The sequence below is a fragment of the Ciconia boyciana genome, chromosome 2 (genome assembly GCF_034638445.1).
Source record: "Ciconia boyciana chromosome 2, ASM3463844v1, whole genome shotgun sequence".
Classification (NCBI taxonomy): domain Eukaryota; kingdom Metazoa; phylum Chordata; class Aves; order Ciconiiformes; family Ciconiidae; genus Ciconia; species Ciconia boyciana.
In genome coordinates, this window is record NC_132935.1 from 20,262,087 (window position 1) to 20,282,522 (window position 20,436).

At 36.2% G+C, this 20,436-nt stretch overlaps 1 protein-coding gene across 1 annotated transcript in view; it reads right to left on the reverse strand.

The window, feature by feature from the left end:
* Positions 1 to 1,622: 1,622 nt before the first annotated feature.
* The window catches only part of EMC2 (ER membrane protein complex subunit 2), a 46,249-nt gene continuing 27,435 nt past the window's right edge, over positions 1,623 to 20,436 (reverse strand). The window contains exons 6-11 of the mRNA XM_072852030.1: positions 17,094 to 17,179; positions 16,860 to 16,919; positions 14,254 to 14,335; positions 12,987 to 13,097; positions 10,458 to 10,562; positions 1,623 to 3,237 (exon numbers count right to left, since the gene is read on the reverse strand). Of these exons, the coding sequence (XP_072708131.1) occupies positions 3,151 to 3,237; positions 10,458 to 10,562; positions 12,987 to 13,097; positions 14,254 to 14,335; positions 16,860 to 16,919; positions 17,094 to 17,179 (531 nt within the window). The 3' untranslated portion in view covers positions 1,623 to 3,150. The remainder of the gene's footprint in view (positions 3,238 to 10,457; positions 10,563 to 12,986; positions 13,098 to 14,253; positions 14,336 to 16,859; positions 16,920 to 17,093; positions 17,180 to 20,436) is intronic.

Below are 20,436 nucleotides of genomic sequence, written 5' to 3' on the forward strand. Positions count from 1 at the left end.
CCTTCTAAAGCTGGCTGAAATACAAGTTCCACGGTAAATGCAGCGACTAGCAAACATGGATGCCATCACAAATACAGCGCTGCCAAGAGGAAGTCCTCCGTTGACTAATAACAGAGTTTCCAATAGCAACTGCAAGATATTCTGGGCACTGAAGTGAAGAGATTTAGGGACATATTCTGAACAAGATGTGCTTTTTGCAACTACAGAATATGAACTGTATAACATTCGGATAAAAGGTTTTTAAGAAGTCACCAGTAACTTGTATTACAAAGGCAGAATCAGAGGTTTTGCTGGTTCTTCAGTGACCTTTACTTCAATGGATAACACCAAGCTCTCCCTATCAAGCCTATTATCAAAGTATGGCTGCAAAAAACAAAGACACAAGTCACAGCTACACAGTTTGGCATTGCAAAGGTCTCAAGCTTTTGCTGTCAACTGAAACAATATGAAAACAGCCTTTTATTTTGGAAAGAGGAGACTGCATGCTTGATAATATTTTTGTGTAGCATTTGTCACTGTCAGAGCACAATACAGAACATAATCAAGTTCATTTGTTAACTAAGTAACCCATTCTTTGAAAACCTATTCTTTAACGCAAGACAGCGTCAGTGACATATTACAAAATCATTTACTAGAACTGGAAAATTACTTTTATAAAGATCACATTATATCACAGCTTCTCTTCTGTACCCTTTGCTTGCTGAGATTGCAGGGCATTTCAGACAGTTACTTCCCCTGCAGACACAGGATTTTAATTTTTTTTTTTTTTATCTGAATACAGAAAAAACCCTGAATTTCCATTGCTGCAATTCAATAGTTCTATCAAAGACTGCCCATGCATTTTCATAGGAGTAATTTATTTTATCTTTGAAGAGATACAAATTTATCAGAAATATTTGCTAGGTCAATTTGTAAGCTCTACTGTGGGAATTATGCCAAAATACAAGCCCAAATCAGAACGCTAAATAGTAATTTCAAGAAGATGCTAAGCAGTAATGAAAACTAGAAGGTTCTAAGCAGCCAAATGAGATTAAATTTGTCATCAAATCACTGAAAACAAGAAACAGAACAATCTTCCTTACAGAGAAACTGATACACTATATGCCCAAGTCTGACATTATTATGTTAAAAGTTGCCTCTGAATAAAACATTATATATGACACTTTCCAGCAGCATAGATGCCTGCTCCACAAGAACGCTGCACTGCTGTTTTTTAATACCTTGGAGGTAAAATGTTACGCATGCAATTTTAATCTGCAGTACAGCTTCCCACCATTTTTAATTTTAGAATGCAACCAAGTTATTTGAGATGTAGGTAAAACAGAAAAAGACTAATGAGGGTTTAAAACTCTAGATGGCACACTCATACAGTAAAAGACTATAAATCTGAACAGAAATACATAGGTTCACCTATGATATTTTCTTCGTTTTCCACCTGGAACATAAATAATCTATCTGCAAATACTGTTCTGAGGCCAGTTTGTGAATCACTATTATAAAAGGATCTGCACTATTTCCCCAAGTCAGAATTGGATAATTTAATATAATACTATGCAGTATTTGCAGTTTTATATTTCAACAGTACTGAATTAAGTTAATTTAAGATTCCACACACAATTAATTCTCACAGCATAGCATCCATCCTGTCACACTATCACACTCCAACTTACTTCCTGGACAATGGGAATGAGATCTCACGTGTTTCCTAAAGGCACAGTCTCACGCAACAAACAGTTCAGTTATACACATTTTCAAGCTTTGAACTCACATGGGAAGTTTTTGTTGCTGCTTTGTTTTCAAGCAAGAGCTCAGCTTTGTTTTATTACATCAAGTCCAGGGTCATAAAAAGGACATTTTAATACATAGCCTTTAACCCACCCATCTATAAGAGTAGGCAGTATAAAACTGAAACTCAAATCAGCTTGGATGGTGGTAACAGTCATGAAAATGACATCACAATATTTTTATTAGAATTTGTCAAGGGTATGTTGCTGCTGTTATGCAATCTTCCTGAAGCCGTAATAAATGAAATGATAGCTGTGCAACCAAATTGCCACAGCACACATCTGAACAACATCCAGAATGATCAGAACTGCAAAATTAACGAATTAGGGTGTTTGACTAATTATCTGAGTAAATAAACAAGTGCCTAAAGACAAATACAATATAGATTTACAGTGTGCTAGATGCTTCATGCTAATGGTGTAAAAAAACCTCTTTTATCCTCCAGTAAGTATAAGGCAGTCAAACGAGCTGTCTCATCCTTACAGTGCTGTAACACTTGTTTACTGTGGAGAAGCTAATATACCATAGCTCACACCACAGTGAAGGGGTACCCATACCACAGGTACAAAATTAGTACAGACCAGCATGCAGCCCTGCATTCAGATGGTTTTGAAATTCATGATGTGGAACATATGTACAACAAAGGACGCACAGAAGGAATAAAAAAGTGCATATGTATATAGTGATTGGAGAACTACGTGGACATGGAAGCATTTGCCCGCAAAGCCACAGAGAAGAATGTCTTTGGCCTTAAGCCAGTACAAGAGCCCCTCTGAAGCAAAGTACACGAATAAGTTTTCTCCAATTCTACAGTATTGGATATAAACTCATTAATAAAACCATTAACATCAACTTTTTTCTCTAATAAAGTATATTCATAATCACTCCTTGCTGTATGGTAAAAATTTACCAGAAAGTGTACATTAGTAGCATGCTTTTACTCTTAAATATGCAAATACAATAAAAATTTCTAACATACATTATTCATCTACATATATAAATTTGTAATTTCCATTTGCAAGTCGAATAAATCACTGTATCTTTTTTAATCATTCAACAAGTTTATTTCTACAAATTATGGCTTAAAAGCAGGTACTGTAGATACAAAAATCTAAAGAGACTGATGTGCAGCTTGTAATTTCTTTATGTTGTCTTCGTGGATAAGTTATTAACTTCAGTGGGCATTCATCACATTTCTCATAGCAGCAATAAATAGGCATTTCACTTTTCATAAAACATTATTTTAGATAGCATGTTAATCAATACAAAATTAACTTTTAACAGCACTAGAGTAACATAACCCATAGGTCATTACAGGTTGATCATGGAATTGTGGAAAAATTAACATTGGATCTGTATGCCAACCTAAGACTGAGTGATTTGCAGGGTCTCCAACATGTCTTCCACTGCCTTTAAAGAGTATTTCGTTTCTTTCTTACTGCGACCTGCAAACTAAACAACAACAAAAAAGGATTGTTATTTATCATATATCAGAAATTCTATGCATAGATCCTGTACAAATAACAGTTCTAAACATTAAGTACCAAATTTACTCTAATTACTACAAACCTAAAACCACACCCTCTTCATTGTTTCCCTAAAACTCAGCATTTTTACTAGAATACAAGCTATATCACCCTTCCTCTAATAAGTAATGAAAAATACAAGGACTCCTTAATTTCACTCATTTGCCCTGAATTTGAATATTCAGCACTAACAAATATTCCACCTTGAAATTCAACATTTATCTGAATAGAGATCCTTCTGTTGTTTTGTTTGCTCTGTAAGTTTAACATAAAAAATTCAAGTCTGAAATAAAAATTATATGATCCAAATCAGATTATATTCGTAATTTAAATAGTAGCAAGACTTGGACCTGTTATTTAAGCTAACCTATTTTCTATTTTTGTAACAGCGAGGCAGAGAAAATCTACTATAAAATAATCCAGTCATCACATAATTATATTTTATAGTTCAAAGTAACTGTGAGTAATGACCTTGTATTTGATTGTAACCTACTATTATAACAGCAATTTCAGAGAGCATTTGAAATAAAGTCTGTCTTGATAAAAAAGAAAGATACAGCTTAATAAATACTACTTATGGCTTTAGATTCCCTAAGACACATGTAGCCAAGTTTGGGAAAGGAAGGGGTAGACGGGTAGGAGATGTTCATCACCCCATGCTGAACTCAAAAGGGTTTTTCTAACTGTGCTGATGATTCCCATCACTCATCAGCCATATCTAACACAGTGGATTTATTGGCTAGGTTGGTCTTCAGTCAAATGAAACTCTCAACAATTTTTAATGCACCTGCATTAAAAAGTTTTGCATTTAGGGTTGGGAGGGGTGGTAAAGAAATTACAGAAGCAGTAACCGTAACTTGCTGCTAGTGAAATAGCCTATTCTCTACCTAAATGTTAACATCTAAACACTCAATAAATTTTCAATTTAATGTTTTTTATTTCAAATACCACCAGTGTCTCACATAGTTAGTCCGTGATTTATAATGTGTCCCTTCTCTCTTGTAATTAACTTAATTTAGCAAACTCTTCATGACCTGTTAAGAAAGATTAAGTCATCAAACCCAGGTAATATCACACCAGCAACAAGCTGCAGGACCTGTTAACCTGCTTTTGACCCCCAGGCTACAATCTAACATTGGGATTCCCAATCAGTACTGAGTTCTTAAAAAACCAGTTTTGGCACAGTAAATGAAACGCTATTTCAAATTAAATAGTTAGGAGAATGAAATATTATTGTGACCACACTTTATAGTTAAGAGACATACTGAACACACTTTATTTTCATATTTCATATTTCCAGATGATGAACTGATGTGCCACGTTTTGACTCTAGTAGTTTGTATAAACCCATTCTTCAGGTTGTGCAGTTTCCATAGTGACCTGCAACAGTTAACTTCAGAGGAAAACCAAAGATTTCTTAACACGCTCCCAGGTGAGAGAAGTAACTTTTGCTTGGATCTGACTTAATCCAATATCCTCTTTTTGTTCACGCTAAACAAGAATAGCCCCAAGCAGATACTTGAGGAGTCCAAATCCTTTCATAAAAACAAGCAAATGAAAAAAACAGAACTCAAAATCCTCAACTGAAAAATTGTTTCAATTCAAAGCATTCAGAGATTTCAATATAAAGCACAGAAGCCTGAATATATTGTGGTCAAAAAGCACGCTTGGCAAGACACACAGAAAGCATGCAAAGGAAAGCTTCAAAATAAGGAAAATTTTACTTATTTTACTTCTCTTCAGGGACACTGAAAGCAAAACTGACATAAGACATTAGTTTAAAAAATGTTACTTGCTAATTTCAAGAGTGGTTGCCTTCATGATACTGACGTGTACTTTAAGCTGAATAAATAAAACCAAACTCTGCGTCATAACAAACAGAAGTATACTTGGAAACATAATCACTTCAAATTTGCCCTGACGAACAATTATTTTGTCTATTCTGCCATTACACAGCAATTTGACTGATTGAGCCGGAATCCATTTCTTAAAATCATGATTTAATTTTCTGTTTCCCAAATGGTTTGTAACAAAATCACCTCTCCAACCATAAATAACATGTGGATTGCTAACACAGAAGGATTTACCAATGTACCCAAGAAGCATGTATCTGGAAAATTACTACGAGTAGGATCACATTAAAGATTTTTGTGAGCATTAATCAAACTTGCCTGCCTCTGCTGAAACGCTTCTACCAGAGGACATGCTAAACCAATTACCTAATTGAAGAGCACTAGGTAGCCATATTTTGTTTCGATGTTAAAGTAACTGTGACTCATGTCCTCAGTCAGAACAGATACACGTTCTTCACAGGGTCTGCACACAGAGAATAATCCAGTTTCCCAGTGATAAGGCAAAACTAAGTTTATAATAAACTTATAATAATTCTTTGAATAATGAGTACTTCTCTAACATCTGAAATAAAAGATTAAAATTAAATTTTGTTTATTTTTTTTCACCCAGTCAATTACATTTAAGTGGCCTAGAGAATAATGACCTTTTTTTTCAGAGCATGTGTTAGCAGCCAGGAATTCCAGCTCCACGCAGCAGCCCTAGCTACAAAACCTTTCTGTCTTCCTTTGAAAGTTTACATTTCTCCTAGATTAGGCACAGATGAGAAGTACTAATCAGCATGGAGGATTACATCTTTAACATCAAAATAAGTATATTAACCAGATGGAGCGTCAAATATCTGTGCTTTGCAGAAAATTATTTAATTCAACTATTCTTTATCACCATATTTTCCTGTAAAGAAAATGCTGTACAGTCTAACCAACATTAGTGAAAGTAAGGTTCTCTTTTTACACCCAAAGACTGTTTTCTTTAAATGACAATAAACTAAAAAGTTCCTCTGATTTCATACAGGAATGCACAGGAAGAGCAAAAATCAAGTGCCAAAGCAAACCGCCTGAATGAGAGAATAAATTGAAAGGAGGGGACCAGTAAAAATATTTCAAGTAAATTGCATATAAAATAAAAAAATGCAACTATAGCCAGTGCTGAACTTTAAAAAATAAAGGCAGTTTTCCAAAATTACTGAACAAACTGCTGATAATTCCCCATTTTTAGTCTGCATTTGAACTTGAAAGATCTCACTGTTAAGACAACTGCTCAAAAGTAACTTTTTGAATTAATGACTTCATATAATAAAGTCACAAATTCATGTGATTTGTCTAGGCACCCAAGTCAGGATTCTAAATGCATCTTATTCTCTAGAACATGACTACAGGAAAAATTGCATTTAACAGTATAAGAAGGTCCAACTAATAAAACAAGTCAATGCCAAACTCAACAAGCTCTTAAGGTTCTTATTACACTTTACAAAGCGCTTTGGATAATGTAAGGAAAGTGGGGAGGATTTATAGAGAAAATATAAGTATCTATCTTAAAACTTGGCTAGACAACGCTCCACTAATGGAGGAATGCTGTAAGGGCTTCCACTGGCACAAGCAACCAAGGTTTCATCCTTAGGTCCAAAAGATGACACTTTCCAAACACTCAATATGCTACGGGAGCAACAAATCAATACTGACTCACAGGGGAAACTGCCACCTACTACATCACCAAACACCACTTGCTGTAAGAGTTGGATGTTTTAAGTCTCTGACATACACAGTGGAGAGGCCAAACCCTTCTGCAGTCATGTAACAAGCTCAGTAGGGCTGGACTGGGGCAGTCCTGTCCAGCTGTAGTCACTAGAGCTTCTTGTGGTACTTCTGCGAAGAGGAAGGGGGTGTTGACACCATTCGCTCGCCAAATCCTAGCTCGAGCACTTACATCTTCTGTATAGCTGAATTCCCCCTATGATTCCAGTCAGATATGGTGTTCATCACTTTATGTCCCAAACAGCTAAAAAGAGCAGCTGAAGTATGCAACATATCACAAAAACATGAAGTCACAAAGAAGTTATGACATGTGTTTTAAATGTATGTTAGTTGTGTTAACGTGATCTGTTCTGGTAAGCATCAACTGAAAATGCTTAACGTAGGATCCAAAAGAGCTTCACAGAAAAAGTGGAATTGCACTTTCCAGTATGTATTGGGTTTGCATGGCAAGGTTTTGGTAGCTCGGGGGCTACAGGGGTGGCTTCTGTGAGAAGCTGCTAGAAGCTTCCCCCATGTTCGATAGAGCCAATGCCAGCCGGCTCCAAGACAGACCCGCCGCTGGCCAAGGCCGAGCCCATCAGCGACGGTGGTAGCGCCTCTGGGATAACACATTTAAGAAGGGGGAAAAGAACTGCACAACTGCAGTCGGAGAGAGGAGTGAGAATATGCGAGAGAAACAGCCCTGCAGACACCCAGGTCAGTGAAGAAGGAGGGGGAGGAGGTGCTCCAGGCACCGGAGCAGAGATTCCCCTGCAGCCCCTGGTAAAGACCATGGTGAGGCAGGCTGTCCCCTGCAGCCCATGGAGGTTAATGGTGGAGCAGATATGCACCTGCAGCCCATGGAGGACCCCACACTGGAGCAGGTGGATGCTCGAAGGAGGCTGTGACCCCATGGGAAGCCCATGCTGGAGCAGGCTCCTGGCAGGACCTGTGGACCCATGGAGAGAGGAGCCCATGCTGGAGCAGGTTTGCTGGCAGGACTTGTGACCTCGTGGGGGACCCATGCTGGAGCAGTCTGTTCCTGAAGGACTGCACCCCGTGGAAAGGACCCACGCTGGAGCAGTTTGTGAAGAACTTCAGCCCATGGGAAGGACTCACGTTGGAGAAGTTTGTGGAGGACTGTCTCCTGTGGGAGGGACCCCATGCTGGAGCAGGGGAAGAGTGTGAGGAGGAAGGAGCAGCAAAGACAACCTGTGATGAACTGTCCACAACCCCCATTCCCCGTCCCCCTGCACTGCTCAGGGGGAAAGAGGTAGAGAAAATTGGGAGTGAAGTTAAGCATGGGAAGAAGGGAGGGGTGGGGGAAAGGTGTTTTAAGATTTGGGTTTATTTCTCATTATCCTACTGTGATTTGATTGGTAATAAATAAGTTAATTTCCCCACGTTGAGTCTGTTCTGCCTGTGATGGTAATTGGTGAGTGATCTCTCCCTGTCCTTACCTCAACCCATGAGCCTTTCATTATATTTTCTCTCCCCTGTCCAGCTGAGGAGGGGAGTGACAGAGCAGCTTTGGTGGACACCTGCCATCCAGCCAGGGTCGACCCACCACACAGTGAAAAAAAAACAAACAAACAAAACCAAAAACAAACCACCCCCCCAAACACCCAGAAACCCCCCCCAACACCACCAACACTCCCAATACAAGTCATATTTTGTTAGAGATATTGTGATGTTAACAGAAAGCCATGGGGAGAGGAAAAAGGAAAAAAAAAAAAAAAAAGGCAAGCTTATCTGGCTGTGAGTCAAGTAACTACAAACTGTCATAATTAAACTTTCATTATATTTAGAACCAAAAGATGGCTACTTCTAGGTCTTAATCTTGGTATGCCACCATTCCACAGCCAACACTGGTTTTACATTTGCACCCTGAAAGGGGCTGTTTCCCAGAAGTGCTAACAGGTCTCTACTGGTGCTTTGAACTGGAAACTTCAGTCGTAATATTCACTTAAAACATGTGTTCAAAACCCCTCTAATCTAAGCAGGACATTTTATTAAGATGTAAAACATGGAATAATAGTTTTCACTGAAAATTCACACATCTTTTAAAACATGTTTTGTTCTATCAATGGTGAATCCACTGTGTATTCTGGTCTTCCAGGTTTTGGGGCGGGGGGGGTATGTTTGTTTTTTTTAAAATCTTGCAATACTTGGGGTTTCCATCGATATTATGCTTACAGGAATGTTAGACATACTGAAGTCAAAAGAAGTCCTGCTTATTTATGGGAAGTCAAAGCTGGTCATTCATACACACCTTACTGTCATGAGCACGTAAATGGGTTATAATGAAAAGCAAGGAGTCATTTGAACAGCAAAACAGAGAAAGAAACTTTAGGCACACAAGTATAAAATGCTTAATTATGTCCTCAGGGATAGAATATTCTTCACTGTAAAGTACAGTCAGAAGCTACAGGGCCAATCAGGAGAAATGGAAAATACTTCAATGTTGTAATACTTCAAAAACACGTCAGCCACAACAAGCTGCACTCTTGGCAATGAATTGACATACAGTGTATTAAGAAAACTGCATTGGCCATAAAAGAAAAGCCTAATGTAATTCCCTAATAGATGGAGCTGGTCAAAAGGTCATTTGGTAGTATTAACTGTGAAACAGCAGCAGCAAGAGAAAAATTAAGTATTGGGTTCTGACACTGAAATATTAGAGAGAAAGGAGTGTTACATGTATATAAAGTCTCTGCATTTAATACCAACATTTTTGCTCAGAAAAAGTTCTGGGGAGAAATGGACAGTATGATGTTGATGTTCAGGATCACGTATATATAAACTTTGATTGGTAGATCATTAAGAATAGCTATAATGGAGTCAAATAGACTTACTCTGTTTGGGATGCATGGACAGCAGAACCTATGAGCTAAAACCTGTTTTCATTCATAGTTATAGAAAAAATGAATGAATGAATGAGGCTTATAATACAAAAGCAAATATAGATATTTATGCATAACTTTTCAAATAGCTGAAAAGGCTCCTAATGACTTCAGTAAGCTTTGATTGTGGCCTACAAACTCTACATTTTCACAATTCAATGGGCATTTTTCTATAAAACTATGCCAAACCAACTTCAGTCACAATTACTAAGGTAATTATTAGGAACACCATTAAATATGATTTTGAAAGGTCAGAGTAAACTGAAGGAAAATAAAATTCTAGAATTTTCACTTGTTTTCTAGTAAACTAGAAGCAGATGACCAAGTCACTCTAAGAATTAAGACACACCAAGTTTTATTACAATACTTAGCTGAAGAACTGAGTCCTGGAGGTGAACATTACACTAGTCTACATTCATTTAATGTTAGTAGAAAAAAATCTGTTTAAAGTTAGTGAGTAAATAACAGTAATTAATAACTGTAAAATATCAACCTTATATTAAGGCTTCCAGGAAATCAAACAGAAGTAGAACACAAAAAAACCAAGCAAATTATGCTGATTTACCCATTGTATCTAACCTCTTGAACAGCAGTTGATAAAAGTGAAGAAAAGAACTACAGAGCATGTTAAGAGTATCATAAAACAATGATGTACTAACCTGGTATGCTCTATTTATTTGGTTAGCTGCCCAGCTGGCGTATTTCATATTATCTTTTTTCATTTTTGCACTTGCTTTTGGATTGGAAGCAATATGGCTGGCAGACTAGGAATACAAAAATAAAAACAGTGTAACTATAAATATATGTGCATGAAATAAACTGAGAGCATTCAGCACCTTTGCATTCAGAGACCCACATGCAGTGATAGCGGAAAAAGAGAAAAAATAAAACCAGTTACTGGTAAACAGCATCCAATTAAGAATTAGCTAAACTTTTTAAACAATTGTTTGTTCTAATTAAAGCTAAACTAGACTTCAGTTCACTTGTGTACTAAGTTAGGAACCAAACCTGGACATGGTCAGTTAATCCAATTCGCTTTTCCTAAAGTGAGAGTTAAGAATTAGTCTTCCCCTTCCAATTTGTTACCAGAGACAATATAAAATACATCACTTGTGCATCCAAACTGCCATTAAAAACATGACATTTTTCCCTGTGGCATCATAAAATACATTTTAAAAGCAGGTAAGCCTCCATACATAAACTATGCCCATCTTCACCTGAAAAAATAAAAAAGATTACTTAAGAACTGAACTCATCTCAAAGACTTTTCCACTTATATAAATAAATCTACTTCACAAGGAATCATTGCTATTCCCTCCCAGAACATCTTTCTGAGTGCAGAAGTACTTGAATGCAAAGAACCACAGAACCCTACTCTCACCCATCAATGAAGAACCTCCAGAGTAGATTTCTTTTAAAAAGGAGCATGGAATAAAATGTCTATGTGAATACTACGTTTCAAACTCAAAGAACGTTCCCTTACAGGTATTTCCCTGAAACTACCTCCAGAAATAGGACAGGAGCCAAATAGGGACTGTCAAAGAAGCAGCCTCCACAAACTCAGGAACACATTCTCTGAAGCCATGCTTGCATGAATTGAATTTGTGATCTAGTACAGGGTCAGGGTCCTAAGACAAGGCATCATTCTCTCTGGTTTCCTGAATTTGATGAAGTACTAACCAGTTTCCTCAGCAGATACAGCTGAAAGCCTTTGTGGAGAATTTACCAGGGTTATGGACATTCTTTGGGCACTACAAACGCTGGGCATGTCTGTCAAGTACAAAAGCAGCAGCCACAGCAAAACCAGATCCTAAAGCCTGGAAACAGCATTACAAAGAAATTAGGAGCCAAAGGGTAGCTACAGAAGCAGTGATGGCAAGCTATGCTTGCAAAAACCACCTAGTAAAATGTGACAGCAGCCAGCTGAGCAAAACTGAAGAAACAGGGCGTACACGCATTTTTTGCAGTAATGAACTTGCATTATGCAAATAAGGGTTTATGCTTTCAGGCACTGCCAAAACAAAAAGTTTCTCAAATGCTTGGGTCATATTAGCTCAAGGTTGCCAGCCAGATCATCATAGATAACAGGCTCTAAATCTACTTTACAAACTAAAATAACAGGCAGGACGTAAGATCTGACAGAGGACAAGCCAAGAGTAGCCATAACAAAGCCCCAGGCCTGTTCTAGAATCAATGCAGAAGTCTGTATGTATTCACACCTTAAAAATCAGTTTAGGCCCATAAACAGATTTGCTATAAAACTTATTCCTAAAAAAACTAAATGAGCTAAGTAACAGCAGGAGCCAGTCTTTTCTTCTTCTTGAACATACAATCACAAACCCAAGAATCTCTGCGGATGGGCTAAGAAGATTAGGTCCAGGTCTCTTTGAGTCTTAAAGGTGATGCCTAACAAGTCCTTGAAAGGAAGCTCCTATTGCCTGGTATTTATAGGAAGCCTCAAAGTTATCTGTCTGATGCATCTCTGTAAACTGCCCCCCTCCCAACAGACAAAAGGGTGGCCTAGAATTTTAAAACAAACAAACAAACAAAATAGATATCTATATGGAACCTTTCTGGTTTTGTCCCTAAAAAGATCTTTTAAAAGAAGATCTAAGATCTAAAGGAAGACCTTCAATAGAGGCCTCAGTATCTTTGGAGAAACTGAAGAACTGGTGCCAGTACATGCTACCCGTAGTTACTGTAGTCATGGCCACACTCAAGCCAACAATGCTGTGCAAGCTAAAGACTCACTTTGAAATTGAAAATAGAAAGCTGTATTTAGAAGCTGGACTGAGAAAAAACAAAGAAAAAAAAAACAGGCTGGTTAAAAAAAAAAGAAAAAGAAAGAAAGAAAAAAAAGCAGTCATCACACTGTGCTGGTACTCTTCAGCAGTTCACCATCCTGTAGAGAGGAGTATGACTTCAAATCCATTTTCAAGAAGTTACCTTCATGTGCCAGTAATTATAATTCTTTGGAAAACATGGGCGAGACTTAAAGGTGAAGAGCACTTCAAGTAAGGAGTACTTACTGGCACAAAATTATCCATACTCAGTATTTAAAAACAGTGTTAATAATCTGAGCTATTAAGTTAAACCAAAAGGAAAAAAACAGCAAATGCTAAGGGATAATATATATGCATGAAAACATATTCAAAATGATAACATGGAAAATATATAATCATGCTTACCATGTAAAGTCCAAACAAAGCTCTCATATTTCTGTTGTTTAGCTTCAGTGCTTGTGCAAAATACTTTCTTGATAGCTCAAGGTTTTCAAGCCCCCCTTGAGTGTATTTAACCTGTAAAAATTATAAGCTCCTGAAACTTGCATGTCATCCATACCTCAGGCATTCACTCTTGAAGCAAAGATATTATGAAACTTCACTTCAGGTTTGTTTCACGTGATATTTTAAATCAGGTGTGTCCTACCAAAGGCCAAATACTGGCTTGGGAGAAATCCGAGCTCTTTTCAATACACAAATTTTAAAATATTTAACTTTAATAAATATTAATATTTATTAAAGAAAAAAAGCCAGCATTAATTTAATTAATTTATTGCTACAAGAATAAAAAGTGATTATTTTGCACCTATATATACTGACAATGTTGGGATAGTCTCTTACGAAAACTAACACAAACTTTAAATCTAAAGCTAAATTCTGACTGCTATAAATCCATACTAACTCTGTATTCCTTCAGCACAGCATTACACCAGTACACAAAACAACACAATGCCTTTCATTATCTATTCAACTGCAAAATAGCGCACAGTTTAGATTACTCCTTTGTTTTTCTATTCATTTTCCCTGTTATTAGACCAACAAAAAAGGGATAAATACTAGAAGACATGCTTCACAGTCTTTCTACCAGAAAGCTATTTAGACTTTCAAGTTTTAATGTTAACCCAATTTTATCCACACTAACAAAACAAATTAAATCCATTCTAAGCAGTTAGCAGTATAATTTAGGAAAAAAATAATATACATCTGAAAAAAAGAGTTCAAATGGCTAAAAACTTTGAGCTAAAACTTCTAAGGGCCCTCTCTCCCCCCAGTGCTCTTTCAGGCAAAATCTCCTATGTGGATTCCAAGATCTGGCTCCACAATAACAGGCAATATATCATAACCTCCTAGGCAGCATTGTTGCGGAAAAGTTTAACTTCTCATGCACTTAATCTGAAAAGTGCATAAACACTTCAACAAGGATAGTTTATTTAAAACAGATTTTTTATCTTCAATAATTCCTGCCCTTACTCTTATATTTAGCTTAATCACACTGAGTAAGAAAACACAGTTTAACACGTTAAGTTCTATGAGATGTTAACATTCTCTGTGTACTCTCTTAAATCTTCTAGGGAAAAATTAAAGAAACCATTTTTATTCCATTTTCAATTCTTTAGTAACATAAAAACAGAATATGTATTCAAACATAATTGATTTTTCTGAAAATACTTACTTCAGCATATTGCTGACAGTATAAGTGGTTGTGTGGATTAGTCATCATAAGCTCCTCTAAGCAGAAAGCTGCCTTTGCATAGCTGAGGAATATAAAAAACGGTGATAAAATGAAACAGTATACAGTTCCTTGCTTCAGTTTCTTTACAGCACAATAAAAGAAGTCTTACTTTTCCCCCTTATAACTTCATGTCATTCATAATTAAGAAAAATGCTTTATTTTTAAATGATGTTTGAAACCTCAAGTACTATTTTTACTTCATAGATAGTGAAAAATATACAAAATTTAATAGTCTAGGTATATACGGAACAGCTCAAGGAAAGCATTTTATATACTCATTTCTTATTAATAAGTGCCATTTCTTATCAACAAGAGTGATGAGTAGAAACAGGCATTAGGTACTATAAGACATTTGAACTCAGACTACAAAATAGTTCATTTTTTTCGACAAGAAAATTCAGCTACCTGAGGATTCACAAATCAAGCTCCAGACCAGAGCACTTACACTGTCAGTTAATTTTACCTGCTCACAGTCAACCACAGAAGTGAGATTGGAAAACCTTATTAAGAACAGTTCTAAAAATCAAACAGTTCAAGTCTATGTATGAAAATAGCATCATACCAGTCCAAATGGGCAACAAACTTATCACTGCAAAAGAAAAGGCCAGTACTTGTTCTTTACTTGAAAGCTTTCAGAAAGAATTAAGAAGTCAAGCTCAAAACGCAGTTTTATTTAATTATAAAAATCTTAGCTTCATAATCTTTCAACTAAAAGTTTCCTGCAGAATTTGCATCTTCTACAGGTATGTGATAGCACTGTTGCACAGTTTACATGATAGGATTCCAAAATTCAGAGACGCAATGTTTATAATGACAGTGTGGGTAGATACTAAATATCAGAGTAAAAACAATTTAGCAATTATGAGACAATATTAAACCGTATAATCTGTAAAAATCTTATTTCTTACAATGAATATATTATGGTTTTCTCCTGTGCACATTATGACACTCACATATGTATTTCAAACATCAATTTGGAGATAAAAGGATAGCCACCTCATTCTCCAAAAGCAGAAGCCACAGTCCTCATAACGGGACAGAGTGTAGAATTGAGGACTATATAAACCTTGTACATCTAAGCGTCTTTATGAACAATGGTAACGGCATGGCGATTTCACAAGCGAGACTAAATCTGCGACCCTGATAAAACAAGTAAGCTGATTAATTGTTTCCTTTTTTAAAAATCAACTTTTAGTTGCTTTTTAGCCAAGATTCCAATTTTCTCCCCATTTAATCATCAAAATAATAATGAAATTATTAAATATTTAATTATTAAACAAAGAAAAATAATAATGAAATAAATACAAAAAGTACAGTGAGCACAGTCAATTTTTTCAATGAACTGGAAAAAGTTCTACATATGATTTTTTATTGGAATTATAGACCGAAACAAATACAAGCAAAAGCCATTTCTTTCTCAGATTTTATTACACAATTTTGTAATAAAGATTATAGCAAAAAAAAAAAAAAAAAGAAACACCAACCCAGTAGTGGAATACATATGTTTGCACCACTATCATTCACTTCTGTACCGACAGATTGGACAAGCTGAAATATCTTTCTAACCATTTTTTTAAAAAATAGCTATTTTTTGGAAAAGTGGATGGTGAATTTCCCAAAACAGATGGAAATCTGGATATAAAAATTCTAGATTATTCCTTAAATCAGCATTTGAAAGAGTTTAATAATTATTTTCTTTGAGAATGGGATGGAAGGAGATGTGATGGGGGAACAATGTTTTCATCACAGTGAGAATGGCTATTTCTTCCTTGAGAATTTGATTCTTTTACTACTCTCTAGAAAGGAAGGAAGGAAACAATGTGATATAATTCAGGCTGGGCTGAAGAAATAAAGAAGGGGGAAGAAGAGATACGCCTTTGGGTGGAGGTTAGAATTAATGCTGTAATATTAGAAAACTTGCACTAAGGCTTTGAGCTAATCCTCTCACACTGGGATTTCCTCCTGTCGCTACAGCAATAAAAAAAAGCCAACAAAAACATTAAATATCCAATAAGCAAGTTACTACAACATTCAGCATTCTTGATTGCATTGGGTTTTGCACCCAGGCGACCAGATGCCTCGAACTCTGGATCCATGTTTTGTTTTGTTTTTTTAAAGGTTACTAAGTTCTTGCAGAGGTAGGCTAAAAGAAAATCAGAATATTAGTTGCCATGATCAACTGATTTTAGAAGAAAGAATTTTAAATCTGTAACTAGTAAAAAACATCACTTGAATGAAAAATTATGTGAAATAAGTGCTGTTCCCTGCTACACTCAAACTACTTCTTTTAAAATACTGGATTTAAAAAAATGACTGAAACATAAAGGTAACTAAGTAAACTGTTTCTGTTTTAAAATCAAATGCCTTCTTAATGCATTTGGTAGTCAAATAAGGTTGGTAATTATTTCCTGTTGATGCTTTTTATATTGGAAATGAGACAGCATACTTCCTAACACTAGTACTTCGAAAAAATCACTGAGCTCTTTGACTTACACAGAGTAGGTTTCAATTTAACAGTTTTTATGTGGACTTAGCAAACAACTTACTCATGCTCATTGATGTAAAGTTCTGCAAGTTCATGCCAAGCTTCTTGGTCTCCAACAAATCTGTGTAAAGAAGACAAGAGAGCAAAAAAGGAAAAAAAAAAAGAAAGAATGTGCAAGGGATTCTGTAAATGACCAGCATGGAAGCAAAAGCGTAAATCAAATGCAAATTCCATTTTAATTAAAAAGATTTATCAGAATAGCAAAACACAATCCGTATTCTTGTAAGACACTCACTGTTCCAGATACTCATTCAGCTCTCGGATGGCCTCAAGATTTTTCCCCTGGGCTTTTCGAATGGCAATCTTACGCTTTCTTGCTGCCTATGGGTTGACATTAATAAAGGATTAGGGTCTCATAATTCCCTGGGTTTTTGTAAAGAAAGCAATTTGACTGTGCAAATTATTATCTCAATACCAGTGGAATTCCACTGCAGAGCAACTGCTAGGTTGAAGTTTATAAACATATCCTATAACATCCCACTGAGCAATTGAAAACCTCTTCTTACAATCACATTATGTATGCCTTTCTTTGGAGGCACAAACTGTATGCATTATTTCATTCAAATAAATGACTGTCCAGATTCTGATAATTACAAAACAGCAGGGGATGCTAATCTTCAGCCATTCCAAAGACCCCCACCTTGTCATTCACAAGATCCATGACTATAGAGGAGAGACGGCGACTGAGTCTTAGAGAACCTCACAGATGCATCTTGGTTGCCACTGTATAAATATGGCTTTCAGCCATTTTTAAAGATTCCTGTTGGAGTGCTGAATGCCATCTCTAATTAATGTTGAATACACACCGATTTAATAAACAAGTTTCTCATCATTCTTGAAGCACAAAGTAGGCTCTTCAGTGTAAAGGGAATACAAAATAGCCATTTCAGTGGCAAAACTGAGCGGTACTTTGATATGCGGGTGGAAAATGTATTTCAACATAATATAAAAACAAGTTATAAGAATTATAATGTATTTAAATTTTGAACTCCATAAAAGTTGTTACAGACCACCAGGAGAAAAGATACACAGAATTTTAATAGTTGAGTATTCTGTCCTTCAATCCAATATTTCAGTTTCTGAAGTATGTTGGTCACAGTTCTCTAAAAGCATTTTCAGACCTCTAGAGTTGTGAATCAAGATACACTTGAGGTGTAATTCAGAACAATGAACATCTTCCCAGCAGTCTGACAGAGTTTGGAGTAAACAGCACTACACCTCAGCCAGCCTGAAAGTCATCAGATCAGGAAGCTCACAGAATGAAAGTAAAACCAAATTCCAGCGTAACATGCCTCGAGGAACAAATGCCATCAGCCTCCTACCTTGCCTATAACCCCTGTTCTCCTGGGTGATCGCAACCACTGTAGTCAGATAGGAGAAGACAGACGGTCTAGTGTGCGTGATGTGTCTGTGTGTACGCACACACTGATATGCCATTTCTCCATGAGATAATGGGGGGGGGCGGGGAGAATACACTTTTCCAGTGAAAGAGTCCCGCTGCTTATCCCCCTCATAACTCTCATCCCGTTTCATATCTTACAATGAGGTTATACAGTTGCGTATCACCTTAAGCAAGCCTTGACAGCACAGGAACAGACAACTCTTCAACAAAACCTTAAACAATTTTAATCTTTGAATTTAAGATAGCTCTGAAATTAGTTTCTTCATGATGTGCCTTCCTAAGATCACAGTCACATACACTCTGAAAGAGTTATTGTATTTTTACAGTATTTTAAACATAACTATTCTCTTAAATAACTTATCCTTTGATCATCATTTGAACAAATTTATTGCTTCTGGAAGAAGAGGAGAGTGTAGCATTTAAGTAAACTAGTTCAAGCTACCAAAACAGCATAGATAGAAAGGCTTTTAACACTAACCGTAGGTTTATTCTTTCCTTCGAGTTCAACCCCTTCACCTCCCGCACAAACATATAATCAATGAAAATTCAGTGAAAATGACTCAAGTGAGGAAAAAATATTTCACTCTTCTGCTTAAACGCAAGGCACAGGCAGAGAGAAAATTCATCAGAATGATCAAGAGACAAATTAGGACACAGGCAGCGTGGTGGGTTTACCACAGTCATCTTGTTTTCCACTGCTTCTTTGGCAAACTGCAACCTGTGGAGTTACATTCATCATTCTACTTTTACTGGGAGACATTTGGCTAAAAGCCATAACTGACTCTGGAAATTTTAACTGCTCACCACATTTATCACTATAACAATAATACACAATAATTTAATTTATTTTTGAGTTTTTAAAATAAAGATAACAGTGTAATTAAACTTATTTTTTAAAATATAAAAAGAACAATCCCACATGCTTATCATATTGCTACTATTATTAAACAAAAAAAATCAAACTAAACCAAAACAAAAAAAACCCAAACCCATTTCTGTCTATCACATTTTATGAAGAGGTCTCAAAGCATTTCCTAAAACAGGTCACTACCCTCACTATGGTGGGAACACCAGGACAGTGTTAAACTCACTACCCAAGGCTGATATTATACATAGCCCAGTGACCTGCCCGCTGAGCCCAAAACACGAAAGAAGGGAAAGCGGGGATAACAGCGTGCACAGCCATGCATATCATTCAATTACACCTTATGAAGACAGACAGTTTTTTGCAGGTGACAGACTATCTACTTTAAAATGTAGCTTTTAGCTTAAAAATTCAGCTCTTATTTTCAAAATTTAAAGAAAAAAAAAATCAAGAGACTGAACTGATAAAAATAAACTGCTTGAGAACTGAAATCATCTGTTTAATATATAAAATCAAGCAAAGTATCTGACAACTTCATTTGCAATGGCAAACAGGAACAGTCTACATAAGTCACCCTCCTTTTTTGTTTCTAATGCAACTCCTTCACTCGCATGCAAGTAAGTCCTCCAAAAGAGGCTGGAAACATATTTTCTCTCTCCATGGTTACTTTATTTCTTAACCACAACACTCCCAAATAACGTAGATCACTATAAACTCAAGATATGAATTTATGAAAAGCTACAACTATTTCTAGTCACAAATATAAACTGATGTTTACCTATAACAAGCACATCATCTAATGCTATCAAATAAGGAGGATAAAAGGATTAGACATAGTTAACATGTTCTGATGGTAGCGCTTAGGAGTAAAATGAATTACATATACATTTGACAAGATTTATTTGCTTCTAAATTGCACCAAATCCCACAACATTTCTTCAAAATTACACTTTTTGTTTCTCATTTGAGAAAAGTAGAATTTAAAACTTCCTTTTTTATCCACCTTCCTTATCACCAAAAATAAAGCAGCATCTGGGCTTGAAATCTGCACTCTCCTTCACCCTCAAATAAACCTTCAAAAATGCTGGGATAAGTCAGTTTATTTACAGAGAACTCTTAGTTTACAAAAAAGAGGCTCAGACACTCAAAACAGTGCTGACATTCAAAGGATGAACAAAATGTTGTACAGTAGCACAGAATTTTTTAAACTCTTTAAAACCGCTGGGAAGAAGTCAATGAGGATGTAGGGGTTTGGTTTTGGTTTTGTTTTTTTTCCATAATTACTAACATTTTTCAATAACATAATAAAAT